General features: G+C 50.2%; 1 protein-coding gene across 5 annotated transcripts in view; it reads left to right on the top strand.

Annotated features, from left to right (window-relative positions):
- The first annotated feature begins 8,668 nt into the window (after nt 1-8,668).
- The window catches only part of Ttc7b (tetratricopeptide repeat domain 7B), a 218,646-nt gene continuing 211,087 nt past the window's right edge, over nt 8,669-16,227 (top strand). For 4 of the 5 annotated variants that reach the window (XM_005390284.1, XM_013517240.1, XM_013517239.1 and 1 more), the window contains exons 1-2: nt 8,669-8,741; nt 11,972-12,126. In XM_005390284.1, coding sequence (XP_005390341.1) covers nt 11,977-12,126 — 150 coding nt within the window. In that variant the 5' untranslated portion in view covers nt 8,669-8,741; nt 11,972-11,976. Of the gene's footprint in view, nt 8,742-11,971; nt 12,127-16,227 lie in introns of those variants that run through there. The other variant, XM_013517241.1, reaches the window with a different exon arrangement.

Below are 16,227 nucleotides of genomic sequence, written 5' to 3'. Positions count from 1 at the left end.
CTGTGTATCGATGTAGGGAGGAGGCTTTGGCATGAAGCCTGAACTCTGACTACCAAGATTTTCCCAGAAATTTATTTCTGCCAACCTCTTTTAGACCTCATTATCTTTGACTTTTTGCCAGGTTTGCTTTTCAGTCAAGAGCTCCTAAGTCCTTGAACTCGGTAGCAGTTTATACAAAGATGACAGCCGGGTGTGGTGGTACACTCCTGTAATCCCAGCACTCGGGAGGCTGAGGCAGGAGGATCGTTGCAAGTTTGAGACCAGCCTGGGCTACAAAGTGAGCTCAAGGCCAGCCTGAACTGCATAACGAGACCCTGTCTCAAAAAGACAAAACAAAAACAAAAACAAAAAAACAAAGATGGGTTGAGGAGGGGATGGCCAACTGTAGCCCTGAGGTAGGAACTGGAAGGCCTGGGTCAATAGTGATGGCCATCATGTGGCACACACCCAGGGGAGCTAAGTCTCCTGAGGCCAAGAACTTGAGTCCTGTCTAAATGGGAGATGTGTGGTTGATTCATTCCAGAAATGCTTATTGGGTCCCTCCTCTGTGCCAAGCACTGGTGACAGAGCATGAGCGTGAGTGACAAGATGGGGTGAGAGAGAGGGGATAGGTTCCAAGGACTTTGGCCTTAACTTTGGGGAGGCCCCACGATATGCCTTATGTTGTAAAGCTCCCGGTGAACAGCGAATCTGCTTTTGTAGAAGTGTGTCCCTTCTCACACTACTGAGTGACACGGCCCCACCCTGGCTCACCCCGTCTACCATCCACACCCCCCTCGCGTGGCTAGAGAAGGCTGTGCGCCCTGCTGACCACACACAGCTGATGATCCAGACCTTGGAGAGCCCCCTGCTGTGTGGTGGGCTCAAATTCCCACTTTGCAGACACGCTGTCCTCTGCCTCTAAGGCCACCCTCTCACTCCTACCTAGCTCAGGACCTGCTGTGGTTTTCACTGAGGAAGTACAAGCAGCAGGATAAACTTGGTACAACCACTGTGGAGATCAGTGTGGCAATTTCTCAAAAAACTAAAATTAGAAATTCCATTTGACCTAGCTAGTTGCCTGCTAGGTGCCTTCCTGAAAGAGTTAGAGACATCATGCCATACTGATCCACGCATACCCGTGTTCGTACTGTGGCCCCACAACTCATCATAATTAACTCTAGGAAGCAACCTGTGTGTTCACCAACAGATGACTGGGTAGAGAAAATGCAGTATTTATACACAGTACGGTACGACTTTGCTCTCAAGGATAAACTTGAGTCATTTGTTGGAAAGTGGATGCACCTGAAGATTATAATGTTAAGTGAAATAAATCAGACATAGAAGCTTAAATATGGCATAACTTCTCTTATATGAGACATTCAAAGCGTAAATAATTTTTTAAAAGACAGTAGAAGCAAGGAGGTAGATCTTTTGGCAGGTAGGCAGGGATCCAGAGATGGAAGGAGCGGGAGAGGAGAGGGAGGGGAATAGGAGTTAAGATGTGTCACGTACGGGTACTGACTCCCCGTGACGAATGCAATCAGCATGACTGCAAACGTGCACTAAGACAAAAGCAAACAGAAAAGCAGCAGCGAACTCTCTGATCGCCTGCGGTCGAACCTGCACTTCAGCCCCCTTGCACAGCGGTGCGCTTGCCTTCTCCGCTCAGGCACAGCAGCGGCTGCGGCCTCCCCTCCTGCCCCTCGTGGCCTGCATCACACTCAGGTGCCACCACTGCCCTGCTGAGACTTCCTCAGCCCCGCTGCAGCCCTTCTCGTGCCCGGTTCCCATTCCCACCCAGGGCGCCTCCTCGGCCTGCTGCAGGGGCTCCTCGCCACACCCCACGGGGAGCACCCTGTGTCAGGTCACCCTCCTGTGGGGCCTCATGTTGCCAAATATAGTAATTACGCTGTGCCGTTATCCTGGTGTTCCAGCTGCTGCTAGCCCGCCTGACCACTCCCTGTTGCCAGAAGCATGGCCTAGCCATGGCTTCTGTCACAGCCGTGTCCCATGTCTGCCGCTGGGCCTCCGGTGCAGCCCCCTCCAGCTGTGATCCGGACTTGGACGCTGAGTGTCATGGCACATTGAACGTGGCTTCCTTCCTCCTGGCTTCAGTATGTGGTGACCTGGTACCTCTGTCCCCACACTGCAGTCTCTAGTTGAGGAGCTGGCCTTCATCCTTCTCCACTCTTTATCTTTCATGTATTAGTTTCTGTGGCTGCTGTAACGAATTATCACTCATTCAGTGGCTTAAAACAATGCAGATGTACTCTCAGCGTTTTGGAGTTCAGAAGTTAGAAATGGGCCCAAATCAAGTGTCATTGGGGCTGTGTTCCTTCTGAAGGCCCCATGGGCGAATCTGCCTTTCCAATCTGCTGGAGGCTGTCTCTGTCACATGGCTTGTGACCCCTTCCACCGTGCCCCAGGCCAGCAGCGTAGCCACCCTCATCTGTCTGCTTCTGTTGTCACATCTCCTCCCTGGTGCCCAGATGATCTGGATCATTCTCCTGTCTCAAGATCCTTAATGTAATCATAGCTGCAAAGTCCCATTGCCATGTAAAATGCATCTTCACCGGTTCCAGAGACTAGACCGTTGTAGTCTTCTTTGAGGGCCATTATTCTGTCTGCCGCACCTCCAGTCCAGCCCATTAGTAAGTCTTGTTTATTTTACCGCCAAACTCTGTCCTCAATCAGTCTGTCGCTTCCTTCCGGTACTGTTTCTCACCCTCACCCACGTCCAAGATGCTGTTACCTCTCATTTGACTACTGGAGTGGCCCTCTGACCATTTCTGTCCCTGCCTCTGCCCCTCCACCTGAGTCCACTCCATGGACAGCAGACAAGAGGGAGCTTTTAAAAACTTTCAGCAGGACCTGGTTACCCCAGCTACTCAGGAGGCTGAGGCGGGGAGGACTGCATGGCTACCTGGGAGCTGCAGCTTCCTACTGCGGCCCGGCACCTTGAAGGAGTCTCATGCTATATATCAGTAGCCCGAGAAAGCCCAGCCTGGGTAACTTAGCAAGAGCCTGTCTCAGAAACAGAAAACTTATTTTGGGATATAGCTAGGTCAGTGTGAAGACCCCTGGCCACCCAGTGCGAAGCAGCCACCAGTCTGTCAGTGTCACTGTTTATCCCCCCACCCCATTTTAATTCTCCATATTCTTACTCCTCGCTGGCCCTTTTCTGGTTGCCTGTCTGCCTTGTCTGCAGTGGGAGCTTGCTGAGGGCAGAGGCCTCCCCGATTGGTTCTCCTGCTGGTGAGACGAAAGCGTGCAGGGTGCTGCCAGGAACATGCTTAGCTCAGGCCAGGGGAGCCAGGAAGCTGCCCCAAGAAGAACGCTGGGGGTTTGGCAGGAGGAGGTGGGGAGGCACAGTGTGTCTAGGCTCCTTCAGGTGAGACGGAGGCCATAGCCTTGGGAGGATGTTGGGTCCAGACTTGTGTGTGCTGCCCAGGGAAAGTGGAAGGTGGACCCTCAGGAGTGAGCCGAGCCTTAACACTCTTCACTTGGCTCTGAGATGATGGTCAAGCTCGTGTGAACTTGACCCTTCGTACATGGCCAGACCAGCACTCAAGATTCAGGGCCCACCAAAATCAGCTGGTTCATGTCTTATACAGATAATGAATGTACATAGTAATAAAAATCAAATAATTCAAAAGGGTATACAGAACAGTGGTGGTGAACCTATGGCGTGTGTGCTGCAGTGGGGTATTTGTTATCATTTTTTTTGTTAGCATTGAATGCTCTAAAAGGTTTACCATCACTGATATAGATGCTCCTTAACTTACAGTGCAATAAGGTTTGAATAAACCCATTGTGAGCTGAAAATATCATATGTTGAAAATGCCCTTAGTATACTGAACCTACCAAACATAGCTTAGTCTATACCTTAAACATGTGCAGAACACTTAGGTTAGCCTGCTGTTGGGCAGAACCATCTAACAGGAAGCCTGTTCCTACAAGCTAACTGTGACCTGGGAACTGCAGCTCACTACTGCAGCCCTGCACCTTGAGGGTGTCCCATACCATGTGTCAGTAGCCCAGGAAAAGAATTTAAAGTCTGAAGAATATTGAGCCCATCTCACTTTTGCACCACCATAAAATCAAAAAATCATAGGTTGAAAAAACAGGAACCTTTTGTAGTATGAAAAATAACCTTCTTCCTATATTTTGTCCCCTTCTACTGACACAGCTACTTTCAGGATTTTTGTGGGGATTTTTTCAGATGTGTTCTGTAATCTGTCCATCCATAAGAAAATATGATATTAGTGGGGATTTTTGTACTCAGTGCAGACATACTGTATATTCTCTCTGTATCTTGTTTTTTTGCACCCTTCTGTCTTTGAGATTGTTAGTGCTGTGTAACAAACCAGCTGTGTTAGTTAGTGTCTAGTGCTGTGTAACAAACCAGCCTAGGACTTTGTACCTTAGAACACCCACTTTTCATTATTTTTCATGGTTGCAGGCTCACTCATGCATGGCATCCTCATGCATCTGGATTCTGCTGGCCTTCAGCCCTGTGATTTCGCTGCTCCTGGCTGGGCTCTCTTACGTGGCTGAGCCTTGGCTGAGACAGCTCCACTGTGCTCCACGTGACCCTTCCTCCTCCATTGGGTTGCCGTGTGTCAGGGCCACCATGACCCACACACATCCTCATGGCGGCCACAGGGCAAGAGGGAAGAGGAAGTGAGCAAGCCCTGTTCTAAGCGTCTGTGTGCACCAGAGTTGGTACTGCCTTACTGGTCAGAGCAAGTGCTGCAGCCAAACCCAGGGTCAGGGCAAGGGGTCCCAAAACACAGGGACTCAGGAAATGTGAAGTTGCAGACTGTTTACGCAATCAGGATAACACAGGTTTGTGTTAAATCTATTCCTTTTGTTTAATGGATGCCCCTATGTCCTGTTGCGTGGGACACATCTGAATTCATAGAACAGGTCCCCTGTCAAGGACCCAATAGATGGATCTCTATCTTTTGCCCTTATGAATATTTGTAGTCTATCTATGAATTTGTACTTAAGAGTATATGTGTCAGCCAGATGTGGTGATGCACATCTGGGATCCTAGCTCTCTCAGAGGCTGAGGCAGAAAGATTTTGAGCCCAGTCTGGGTACCTTAGTGAGACCCTGTTGCAAAAAAAAAAAAAGAAAGAAAGAAATGAAAAAGCTATGGATGTAGTTTTGCATGAAGGTCCTGGGTTTAATCCTCAGTACCACACACACACACACACACACACACACACACACACACAGAGTGCATGTGTCTATGCGATAAGTTCCTGGAACTGGAGTTTCTGGGTCAGATGATACAGTTACATAAAGTGTTGTATAGAAATTGCTATACTGAGCCAGGCATGGTGATGCATACCTGTAATCCCAGCCCTCAGGAAGCCGAGGCAGGAATACTGAGACTTTGAGGTTAGCTTGTGCAACTTAGACCCTGTCTCAAAAAAGAAAAGAAAAGAAATTGCTAAGTTGTCCCCTGGAGACGCTCACGTGGATTTCTGCCCTGACGACACTGTGTGATCATCCTGTCCGTTTTCCTAGCAGCACTCTTGGGGGTGGGGCAAGACGGGGCAGTCACAAGTAGTGCAGATGCAGAGTTACCTCTAAGAAGCCAAGAGTGAGGGGACGGCATCCACGTGAGACCTGAGAAGTGGAGAACCTGGCTGGATGCCGTGCGATGAAGGGGAGGCTGAAGGAACACTGCACAGCCAGCTCCTGCTTGAATAGGGGTTTATTTTTTCCTCCTGGATCACAGCCACAGCAGGAGCGGTTTGAATAGACCTAAATGCCTCTGCTGACATCGGAACTGAGTGGTTTGGATTTTTATGGCATCAAGTACTCCCAGGAACAGAGAAGGAATTTTATGGGTTTTTTTTTTTTTTGCCACACCTGATCAAAAGTCTGCATATGAGCTGCTTACCCTGCAGAGGGGTCCGAGGAAGACCAAGGCCACAGCCCACTTTCCCTGGGGACCAGGTGCCCCAGGCATCGAGCTGTGCCAGCCACAAGGCTCCTGGGACTGTGTTTTCAGAGCAGGACCAGAGCATGGGTCCCCTGGGGCTGATGCCCTGTACTCTGCTGTGCTTGTTAAGGGTTTTCACTCATGGTCTCTGTTCAGTTTGGGCTTTGTGTCTCCCTTTGTGTCACCAGGGCTCCTATAGCCCTCCTCAAACACTGAAGTGTAAGACCAGCCCCAGCCACCCAGATATCGCCTCACTCTGGTGCCCTGAAAATCCTGGCAGGTAGAGCATGATAGAGACTCTAAAAGTACCTGTCCAGCCCCTGCAGCAAAGGGGTTAAGTGGCTTAGCCAGGTTCGCACAGCCAGTTGGGAGGGAAGCCCGGCCACTCTGGCTGCCGGTGTTCCGGTGGTTTGTGCGGGTTGCTGGATACACGGTGCTGGGAGGCTGCCTGGGCTCAGGCCCAGCTCCAGGGTGACCAGCTTGCGTCCTTTGGTGGATTGCTGCCCATCTTGTGCCTGTCCTCTGTAACATGGAGGGAATAATAGTCCTAGCATCCTAGTGTTGTTTTCAGCACTGTTGGGATCGTGTCAGTGCTTAGTGGGACGCACGGTACTTGAAGAGCTCAGTCTGGCTGGGCTGTTAGTGACCATTTCCCAGCATTTGTATCTTCTGACCACTTTGCAGACCCCTCTGTGATGCTGGGATTGTGTCTCATAATGCTGTCTGACCCCACAACGTCTGCCATAACTTTTCTGGAAAATAGTAGACCCTAAACGAAAGAAAATGTCAGTAGTAGTAGCTAATGTTTACTTAGCATCTGCTTTATACTACATTTATTGCCTTTATTATCTATCCTCACACAAGCCAGTTGGGGAAACTGAGGCTCAGAGAGGTTAAATGTCTTACCCAGTGGCACAGCTGGTAAGCGAGGGAGCTGGGATTCAAGCTTCAGGCTGCCTGAGGCCGAAGCCCTGCTCCCTATTGTGCTGTGGGGCTTCTCATTGTGCAGACCTCCTGCCTGCCTGGCCCACTTCGCAGAGCGGCTGATCCTTAGGCAGCCGGGGAAAACCCAGCTGTGTGGATCCTGTGTGTGTGGGTGAGCGGAGCGCATCCTTGGGTTGGAAGTTTGTGTGCAGGATTCCACGGGAAGGTCTGTGTCCTCCTGTCACATGTGGATGCTCTCTAAGCATTCATGGGCTCGCCTTGTTTCTCACTCTCTCAGGCATCTCCATTCCATCTCCATTCTATGTTGCCTGATGTCCAGTGTCATGAAAACTGACTTTTCACATCATCTGTCTTGTTTCTATGGTTGTTTCAAATGGGAGGATAAATTCGGCCTGTAGGACTCCATCTGGGCAGGAAGTGACAGTCTATTTTAACACTCAGAGCTCTGTTATTTTGTACTTAATTCTTTCGTCCATCTGGAATTGATTTTCTGGTATGCCCCCAGAGTGCCTTTTTTCTCTTTTGCCCCTCTGTCTGACCCATGATTGGGCAGTAAAAGCAGGTTGGGTGGTGTCTGGTCCTTCCTGTTGGCAGTGGACTGTCACTGGGAGCCCCGGAGGTGTGGACAAGTACAGGCAGGGCTTGTGGAGTGGAGGTCCGGCTGCCCAGCACCCTCCTCGCTAGGATTGCCTTGCAGCCTCTGAGGTTTCTCTGGCATAAGCTGATGGTGTTTTTAATGTCTGCCTGCCTGGTCCCAAGTGTGAGTGGAAAGGAATTCACCTCTTGTGAAGGGGAACAAAGGTGACATAATTTGCTTGAGAGATTAAGCTGGAGCCTAGAACTTATAAAAATTTCAAAAATTATTTTGCAACCCGCATGCTGTATTTCAAGTTAGATCATAAGCTCTTTGTGTGGGGTGTGCAGCAGTCTGGAACTGAGGAGCTGATCCTTACGCATCTGGCAGGAAGCCCCGACTGTCCCCCTCGTCCTTACCTAGCACTCTATGGTTTGGCTCTGACCAAGTGCTCGGAGTCATCCAAACAACTGGGCTGCATCGCGCCTTTCACGGTCTGTTCCTTCAGCCTGAGATGCCTTTCCCTACATTATCTACCTTGCAGATGTGCACTTGGCACAGGCCTGATGAAAGCTTGGTCTCCTCTCCAATCCATCCAGTGCTGGACACACCTGCCCTAGCGCTGAGGTAGTGATGAATGGTCCTGAGAGACGGGGACCGCTATGGGACTGCCTCCTCATTCTGAGTAAAACCTCCCTCTCCCATTTGAAACACGTCCGGCGCTCTCTGCCCCCTGGTTGTTCCAGCTGGAGCTGGGCTCCTTTTTCATCTAGGCATCAAGAACCTGATGCCTTTCCCCAGCGTCAGGAGATCAGAGAAGCACAAGGGACAGAAATCTTGCCTAGCACTTGGGAAGTGGTTTTCACATTTCTTTTTAACTCTGCCACCCTTTGTTTAAATCAAAACTGTGCACACCAGGATGTAACAGCAGTGTCACAGAACAACTGAAGGGTCTCAGCTGCCTTCTGTGGAGCTCTGTTTGGAAGCCAGTGAACTTGGGGAGGGTGTTGTAAAGGTGTCAGACAGAGGCCCTCCACAGGAAGCCTGCTTCTTCCTTCAGAGGTCTGTTGAGGAGAGCAGTTAGGCCGCTTATAACAAAGGTCAGAATAGCAGCAACTTCTCAATAACAGGATAGAAGTTAATGTGTCCATGCATGTAATTGATCATAAGCAGCCCCGGGCTTGGTGGCAGCACCTAGGTGTTGGGGACCAAGGCTCCTTTGTTACGCTGTTCTTCATCCTCAGCAGCTTCCATCTCACGGTCCAAGATGGTCGTGTCCAGGTCAGTGAGTGTGCTTATTCCAGCCTGGGTGTCGTGTGAAGAGGAACCAGAGGGTGCACCCACTTCCTGCAAGGGTGCGGCCCGGGGGCTGCAGTACTTTGTGTGTCCTGTTGGCCGCAAGTTAGTCAGATGCAGCATCTGCCAGCAGGGAGCCTGGGGAAGGGTGGTCTTTCGCAGGGCAGCCGTGTAGGGATTTTAATACTAGAGGAAGAAGGAAAATAAATATTCAGGGATGACAGTGGCAGAGTGCTACAGGCAGTGACAGGTCTAACCTCGTGAGATGTGGTCCAAATGCCTTCATCTGGCGCTGGATTAATTCCCCGTTTATTGGGCAATGACTGTGTGCCAGACATTGTGCCCAGCCTGGGATTCTGAGAGAGTAACACACAGGTTCCTGCTTCAGCCCTGTGCCTTGTAGTCTAGAAGGAGCAGGCAGATGAATGACCACCCAGGTTGGGCACAGCTGGGGTGGCTTGGGCTGGGGCGTGTGGAAAGAGAGGGCTGTAGCGCCTTGGTAGGTGCTTACCGGGGCATGGTGAATGGTGGCCCTGGATGCCCAGGCAGTGAGCTGGCTGGGACATGCGGGGACTTGGCCGGGACCTGTGTTCCATGCCAGGCACTATGGACATCATCCTGTGGGGGTGGCGCTGAGGGGGAACCATCAGTGTCTCCTTGCTGTGACCCCAGCTTGATTCTCCAGCCATGGCCTGAGACTGCCTACCGCTCTCCAGGACCTTGCGCTGTTGCTTAGCTTGTGCTGCTCCTCGGCCTGGTGTGCCCTTCCTTCTGTGTGCAGCAGTCCCGGCGCAGCTGTGCTCACTGGGGCTGCAGCCTTTCCCCCGGGAACTCATCGCCGTTCTTCCGAGTCTGCACAGTGCTGTGGCTCCCATTTTATCAATGCAGAGCTGGGGCTTCGAGAGGGTAAGTAGTGTGCTTAGGGTCCCAGAGCTCGAACACGTACCAGGGGTCCTGACCTGCTGCTTTTTTCTCTTCCAGACAAGAGGATTCTGTAGCTGACTTTACATGTGGTTCAAAGGGGCCCGAGGGGTACAGTATTGGGGAGGCAAGGGGTAGGGTGGGATCATGGGGAGCAGCAGGGAGAGGAATCCTAGCTCAGGCAGAGAGGAGTGCTTTCTTAGAGGTACCCCAAAACACGGAGGTATAGTTATTGGGCTAAAGACATAAAGGGACAAACTGGGTTTCACACCTAGAACTTGGAATCCCATATTCTATTTTATTTTTTGGAAATTTAAAATATACAGGGAAAAAAGTTCAGCATAGATTGATAATCTTACTACTTAGAAATAACCACGATTAATATTCTGATATACAAACTCTCAGCTTTAAAGGAAGAGTCACCTTTTTCTTACTAAATGTAATAGAGAATGGTTCTGCTCTATATAAATAATTAAAACTACAGAGATAAGAATTTTTAAAAATATCCCCAGTTCTGTTATTCAGAAATTCCTCTTGTTTATCCTGGGTGATACTTATTTTAGACCCGTTTTTGGGTCAGGCAGATACAGAGAGAAATATTTAGACATACTTGTATAAGCAACAGCCATACCCTCGTCTAGTATATACTCAGGGGTGGTTATAGACCACTTGAAATGTGGCAGGTTTGAATTGAGAGGTACTCAGGATAAAATGCACCCTGGCTTTAGGAAATGTAGTATGAGAAAAGAGTTCCTTTCTTAAGGAGGGCTCATGTCCTTGGGGAATGCTGTTGGGTGCTTCCCTGCTTGCCTGGGGTCGAGGCTGGTTTCATTTGTGTGGGCTGCGCCCTGTACCCTGTACCCTTTGTGGGCACTGCCTCATCGTCCTCTGCTGCTGGGTGCTGCTTCAGGCAGCTTGGTTTTCTTTCCATCTTATAGGACATTTGCCTTTTCTTCTTGACCATCTGAAGACTGCTTGAACACAGTAGCTTGCTCTGGTGTAGTTTGCTCTTCTCAGGAAAATCTAGGTCTTATGTCTAAGAGATTATTTTAGCTTCCCTGTCCACAGACAAAGCGCTGCTGAGGCCTCTAGACAGCAGTTTGGATTGACTCACATGAAGCCTTGGAAAAGGCTCTTCCGGTGCCTTTGGTGGGCTGTCCACCCGTAACCTCAGTGGGTCCTCGTGATTACTGTTTGAATTAATTTTCAACTGCATACATCATAGGCAAATCGGTTCTCTTTTCTAGGGCCAGAGTGTTACTACAGATCAGTGATGGCGAACCTTTTAGTGATGAGTGGCCAAACTGCAACCCCAAACCCACTTATTCATTGCAAAGTACCAACATTGCAATTAAACCTGAATACTGAGGTTTTAATTTGGAAAAAACAACTCATACATTAACATCTTTAATTTTAAAGGAAAAATACCATAATATGCATGCCATAAAGTTCACCACTATTGCTGTAGATAAAATGAACATCCATTGTGGCCACTAGCTCCTGCTGAGGTCTCCCTTGTACCCCAGCAGCAGCTGCTATCATGGGCTTGAGACATGGACCTTCTCAACCTTCAAAAACTGATTTCATATTTTAATTACAATTATGTTCTGAACATTACAGGAAAAGTAGGTCACGTTCAGGCTAATGTATGAACAGTTGTGCATTCATTCAGGATAGTCAGGGTATGTGGATTCCAGTGACCTACTCCTAGAGTGAACTGTTTATTCTAACTAACAAGCCTACCCAGACAATGGGAAAATTATAACACTTTAAGTAATGTATGCTGTCTTAGGAGTAAACATTTCCTACAGACATTCCCAGATGTGTCTGTATGATTTTGACACAGACCTGCTTTAGGAGTCTGACTTTACAGAGGTTCCACCAGCTCCGTCTGTGTAGGAGGCCACAGAACACAGAAGAGCCAGGAGATCTTAACGCCAGACCTTTGGGAATGCATTGTATTTGGGTTTTGTGTATGCTGCATAAGATCATGGTATGACTTATTATCATAAGACAACTTTCTTTTCTCCCTGTTGAATTTGAACTCTTTCCATGCTACTAAGTACCCATCTTTCTGGGGTCAGTCAGTGTGCGACAAAGGAATGACAGGGTGCTTGAGCCAGTGCTGCTGGAATGTCCCTTGCAGTGTACCTGGTTCACTGTAAGACGGCACCCATGCAGACCTTGTCTAAGGTTATGAGGCTCCAGAACCCTCATCGAGGGCCAGAGCCCTGGCGTGTGGGAGTGCTGAGGTCCTTGGGGCTTCCCTTGTAGCCTCTTGCTCTGTTTTGCAGATGACATGGCAGAACTTCTCCTTGGGGAGTCGAAGCTGGAGCAGTACCTGAAGGAGCACCCCCTGAGGCAAGGTGCCAGTCCCCGAGGCCCCAGGCCCCAGCTGACCGAGGTCCGCAAGCATCTGACTGCTGCCCTGGACCGAGGGAACCTCAAGGTACCGTCGGCATCTGAGATGAAGTGGGGACAGTAGCGGGGGGTGTCATCATCTCCTTGATGGTGTCCGGTTGAAAAAGATGCCCAGAGATGAAGTGACCAGGCTTGGGGTGCATCTGCACACCCGACTATGGCCATCCTCTTAGAAGCAGGCCAGCTGTCTGCACAACTAATGTGACAACCCCAAGCCTACCTGAGGGGCTTCCGGGTGGGGTCTGCCTGATGACAGCCCTCAGTGACACATCCTCCCTGACAGGAGCACCGGTCTCATGCGGTGCTTGAGGTAAAGCTTCATGTGCGGCCCAGAGCTCAACCTGTTACTTTGCCCCTTCTAGAAAAGAGAGAAGTTAGATGTGAGTGTCACAAATGCAGCTTCCTCTGAAATCACGTGGCTCATGAATGTAACAGGGTGCTGTGGCTCAGAGCTGTGCGGGTTTCATCCTGTTGCCAACAGGCCCGGCTCTGCCTCAGTGTGGATGGGAGCTAGGAACTTCTGCTGCCTGTGCAGGGATCTTAGTTCCCAGTATGGGACGTCTCAGACTCTGTCCTTCTACTCTCTGCTCTGGTTTGCACTCAGCTCCCTTTTTGCCTCTGTCCTCTCCTTCTTTGCTTCTTGTGAGTCCCACCCCCTTTGCCTGTTGCTCGTCTGTCCCTCCTCCCTGCCCCGTTAGCTCTGACTTCCTGGCTCTGGGCGCTTCCCACCCTGAAGTCTAGTCCGCATAGGTCTGAGGTCACTCTCCCTGAGGTGGCTACTGCATCCCAGTCCCATCCGCTCATCCTCTCTAGAACCCCCGCTTTTCCCCAGGGTCTGTTTTCCATGGCACACAGATAGTCTGCGGTGAACTTTTGAAGCTCCGACTTTTTCTTTTTCATTGCTGGGTTTTCATTTTTCTTCTCTTCCCATCCCAGCATCCTCTTGGGCTACTTTAGTGGCCTTTTCTCTCGTCTGTTGGTGCGTATTTCCTTCCCCTCTCTGAAGCCATATTTTCTTTGGCTTTGCATTTTGCATCTGTGTTGGATACTCATGCTTGGTCCTAACTTGCTGTATGACCTTGGGGTGGTACCTTCCCTCTCTGTGGCTCGTTTCTACAGGTTTGAATGGGGTGGGTTTTGGAGGGGTGCCTGTGAGCCTTCATTCTAAGATGTCTTTCCTCTGGCCAGCTCTGTAGCCGTGTTGTGACTGAGGGCTTGGGCACCGTTGGACTGAGCTAGTACTGATGCCGTGAGTTATATGGTACAGGCTTCTGGAAGCCCTGGCAGAGCCTCCTGTGAAGACAGTCCTGTGTGTCTTTCTGTGCTGAACACAGCTCTGGAGGCTGACTTAAGGGAAGCCTGTGTGTTTATAAGGCCCTGAGCCACATTTAGACCCTAAAACCTAGGTCTTCGCCTTGCTGCTTTTTCTTCTCCAGGGCCGGGTCACACTGGTTCAGAGTTGAGAGCCATTGTCTGCATGTCAGCCGTTCTCCTCCAAGGATCTTCTGGTGACACTGGTGGTGGGTCTTGGTCAGCAGGAGGTGGGGAGGGACAGGAGCCCTCCGTGGCCACAACTCACAGTGATGGCCAGTCAGACCCAACCGTCCTGGAAGGAGAGATGCTGTGACTGGCACCTAGCTCAGAGCTTTCCCACTCCTAACCCCCCACCTTCATCCTGAAAAACTGTCATTTATTTGACCATTCTCTGCGCTCCATCCTCAGTGAGGTAGTGAGAGCATTGGATTTCAAGTTAAAATTCTGGCATTTGAGCCCCAGTTCTGGCTTTATAAGCTATGTGGTCTTGGCAAGTTACTTTACCTCTCTGAACTTCATGTTTCTCAGCTGCAGACCTGTGTAGCTCAGGGTGATTTTAAGCTCAAACTGAAACACACCAGACGTCTGTCACTTGCTGCTCTTTTATTGGGTCTACCTAAGGTTTACCCAGCTGCTGTTTTCTAGTTTCCTCCGCTTTATAAAGAATGTCCCAAGTTGCACAGCTTTTGCACAAGTGTGTTGCCCCATTCACACTGGCTAACGTGAAGCTTCCTGTTTCCTTGACCTTCCATCTCAAGTGATCTGGGGCTGGGGAGAGCAGAGTGAGCTGACGACACAGGGTGACAGAAAGAGCCCCGGCCTAGAAGGGAGGTCTGGCTTCTGACTCAGGGCTGAAAACTCTGCTCATCGTGAGCAGGGCAGCCCTGGGCTCTGTGTGGGGCTCTTCTCCCTCCCTCTCCCGGCAGCTGAGTGGCATTGGTCCTGGCTAAGCTGCTTCCTGGCTGTGCCGCTGCGGATGGACTCACCCAGCAGGTCCCTCCCAGGGCTCCATCCTGTGCCTCTGGACTTGTCATTTTCTCCAAGCTGACTTTCCATCTGGACAGTGTTTCCTTTTCTGTTTTTTTAACTTTTCTCTTTTCTTGTAAAAGGTACACAACATAAAACTGACCATTTTAACTGCCACTTCAATGCACCGCTCAGTGGTGTTAATCTCATTTACGCTGTTGTGCAGCCGTCCCCACCCTCCATCTTCAGGGCTTTTTATCTTCCCAAACCGAAGCTCCATCCCCGTTCAGCACGGAGCCCCGTTCTTCCCTTCTCTCCAGCTTGCTTACAGCAGTGCTTCTTAGATGCTGGAGGGCCCCGGGAAGCGGGGGGACATTGCAGTCTCCTGAGAAGCCTTTTCAAGGCCCTAACCCTGGCCTGTCCCTTCAGTGGTGGAGAAGTCCTGTGGTGCTTTTTTCAGAGCTCCTTTTCTCCTTTCTCTCGTCTGCTTTCGTTGCTCTGCCTCCAAATACCTTTCTGATTTCTTGCATAGTGTCCTCTCCCTTGGGCCACTCCTCAACCCTTTTTGCTGTGCTCCACTCTCTTTGAGCATCCTCTCCAGAACTGCCTGGCATCGCTGCCCTCTTCCAGGAGATGCCTGGGAGCTGACCGCTGTGGACTGTGTGGCTGCTCCGCCTGGGCTGCTGTGTCTTGTTTCCCACTTCACTGCCGGTTACACAGTGGTGCAGCTTCTCAGCGCGCTTCCGCAAGCTGAGACACGAAGCCTCAGTAGCTTGCACTCCCAGGAGAAGGCCTAGGCGGGGTGGTGGGTGTGTTTCCTTGTCTAGATGGCTGGGTCATCTCTTCTGTCTTCAGCCGATGAGGCATGAGGAAGGGCAGGGTGGAGAATGAGGCTGGCGGGGTGGACCGAGTGGTCAGGAGGAAGGTGAGCTGTCTCAGAGCCCGCAGAGTCCTGCCTTAGGAAAGGGAGCCCTGGTCCATAGCCTTCGTTCCCCAAGCTTAAATTGCTGCTCAGTGGGAACGGTTTGCCCTGGCAAGGAAGCAAGCCCTGACTTTGTAGCCACGAAAACCTGTCCTTGGGTTGTTTGGACTCCAGCCTGTATGTGCTAGTGCTGGGGGCAGGACCCTGCAGGGTGTCGGGCAGCTTCCCCTTGTCAACCGGTGCTCACGTTGCTCATGTTTTACAAAGGAAGCATTCCCTCCATCCTTGGCCCAGCCTAGGGGAGATGCAGGGCTTGGTTTTGTTTTTTCACAACAGCGTTATTGAGATATAAGTTGCTTGCTGTATAATTCACCCGTTTAAAGTGTACACTTCAGGAGCTTTTAATATATATATATTATAAAATAAAATATATATTTTGTCTTTTTTGAGAGAGGATCTTGCTCTGCAGTTCAAGCTGGCCTTGAGCTCACTTTGTAGCCCAGGCTGGCCTCAAACTTGCAACAATCCTCCTACCTCAGCCTCCTGAGTGCTGGGATTACAGGCATGCACCATCACACCCAGCTAGGAGCTTTTACTATATTTATGAAGTTATACAAACATCACCATGGGGGGCTGGGGATTTAGCTCAGCGGCACAGTGCCTGCCTGGCAAGCACGAGGTCATGAGTTCAATTCCCAGTACCAGAAAAAAAAAACAAAAAAAACCGCAAACAAACAAACAAAAAAACAAACATCACCACAATCACCTTTAGAACATTTTCATTATCCCCAAAAGACACCTTGTAACCATTAGCAGTCACCTCTCACTTCTGCAGCCCCTGGCCCTAGGCACTCACTGATCTGCTCTCTGATTCTATAGATTTGACTGTTGCAGCCATTTCTTATAAACGAGATCAGATAATTTGTG

Source organism: Chinchilla lanigera, unplaced genomic scaffold (assembly GCF_000276665.1).
Source record: "Chinchilla lanigera isolate Chin_1 unplaced genomic scaffold, ChiLan1.0 scaffold00037, whole genome shotgun sequence".
In the NCBI taxonomy this organism is placed as follows: Eukaryota; Metazoa; Chordata; class Mammalia; order Rodentia; family Chinchillidae; genus Chinchilla; species Chinchilla lanigera.
Note: the sequence above shows the minus strand (reverse complement) of the source record. Positions and strands in the feature narration are given on the sequence as shown.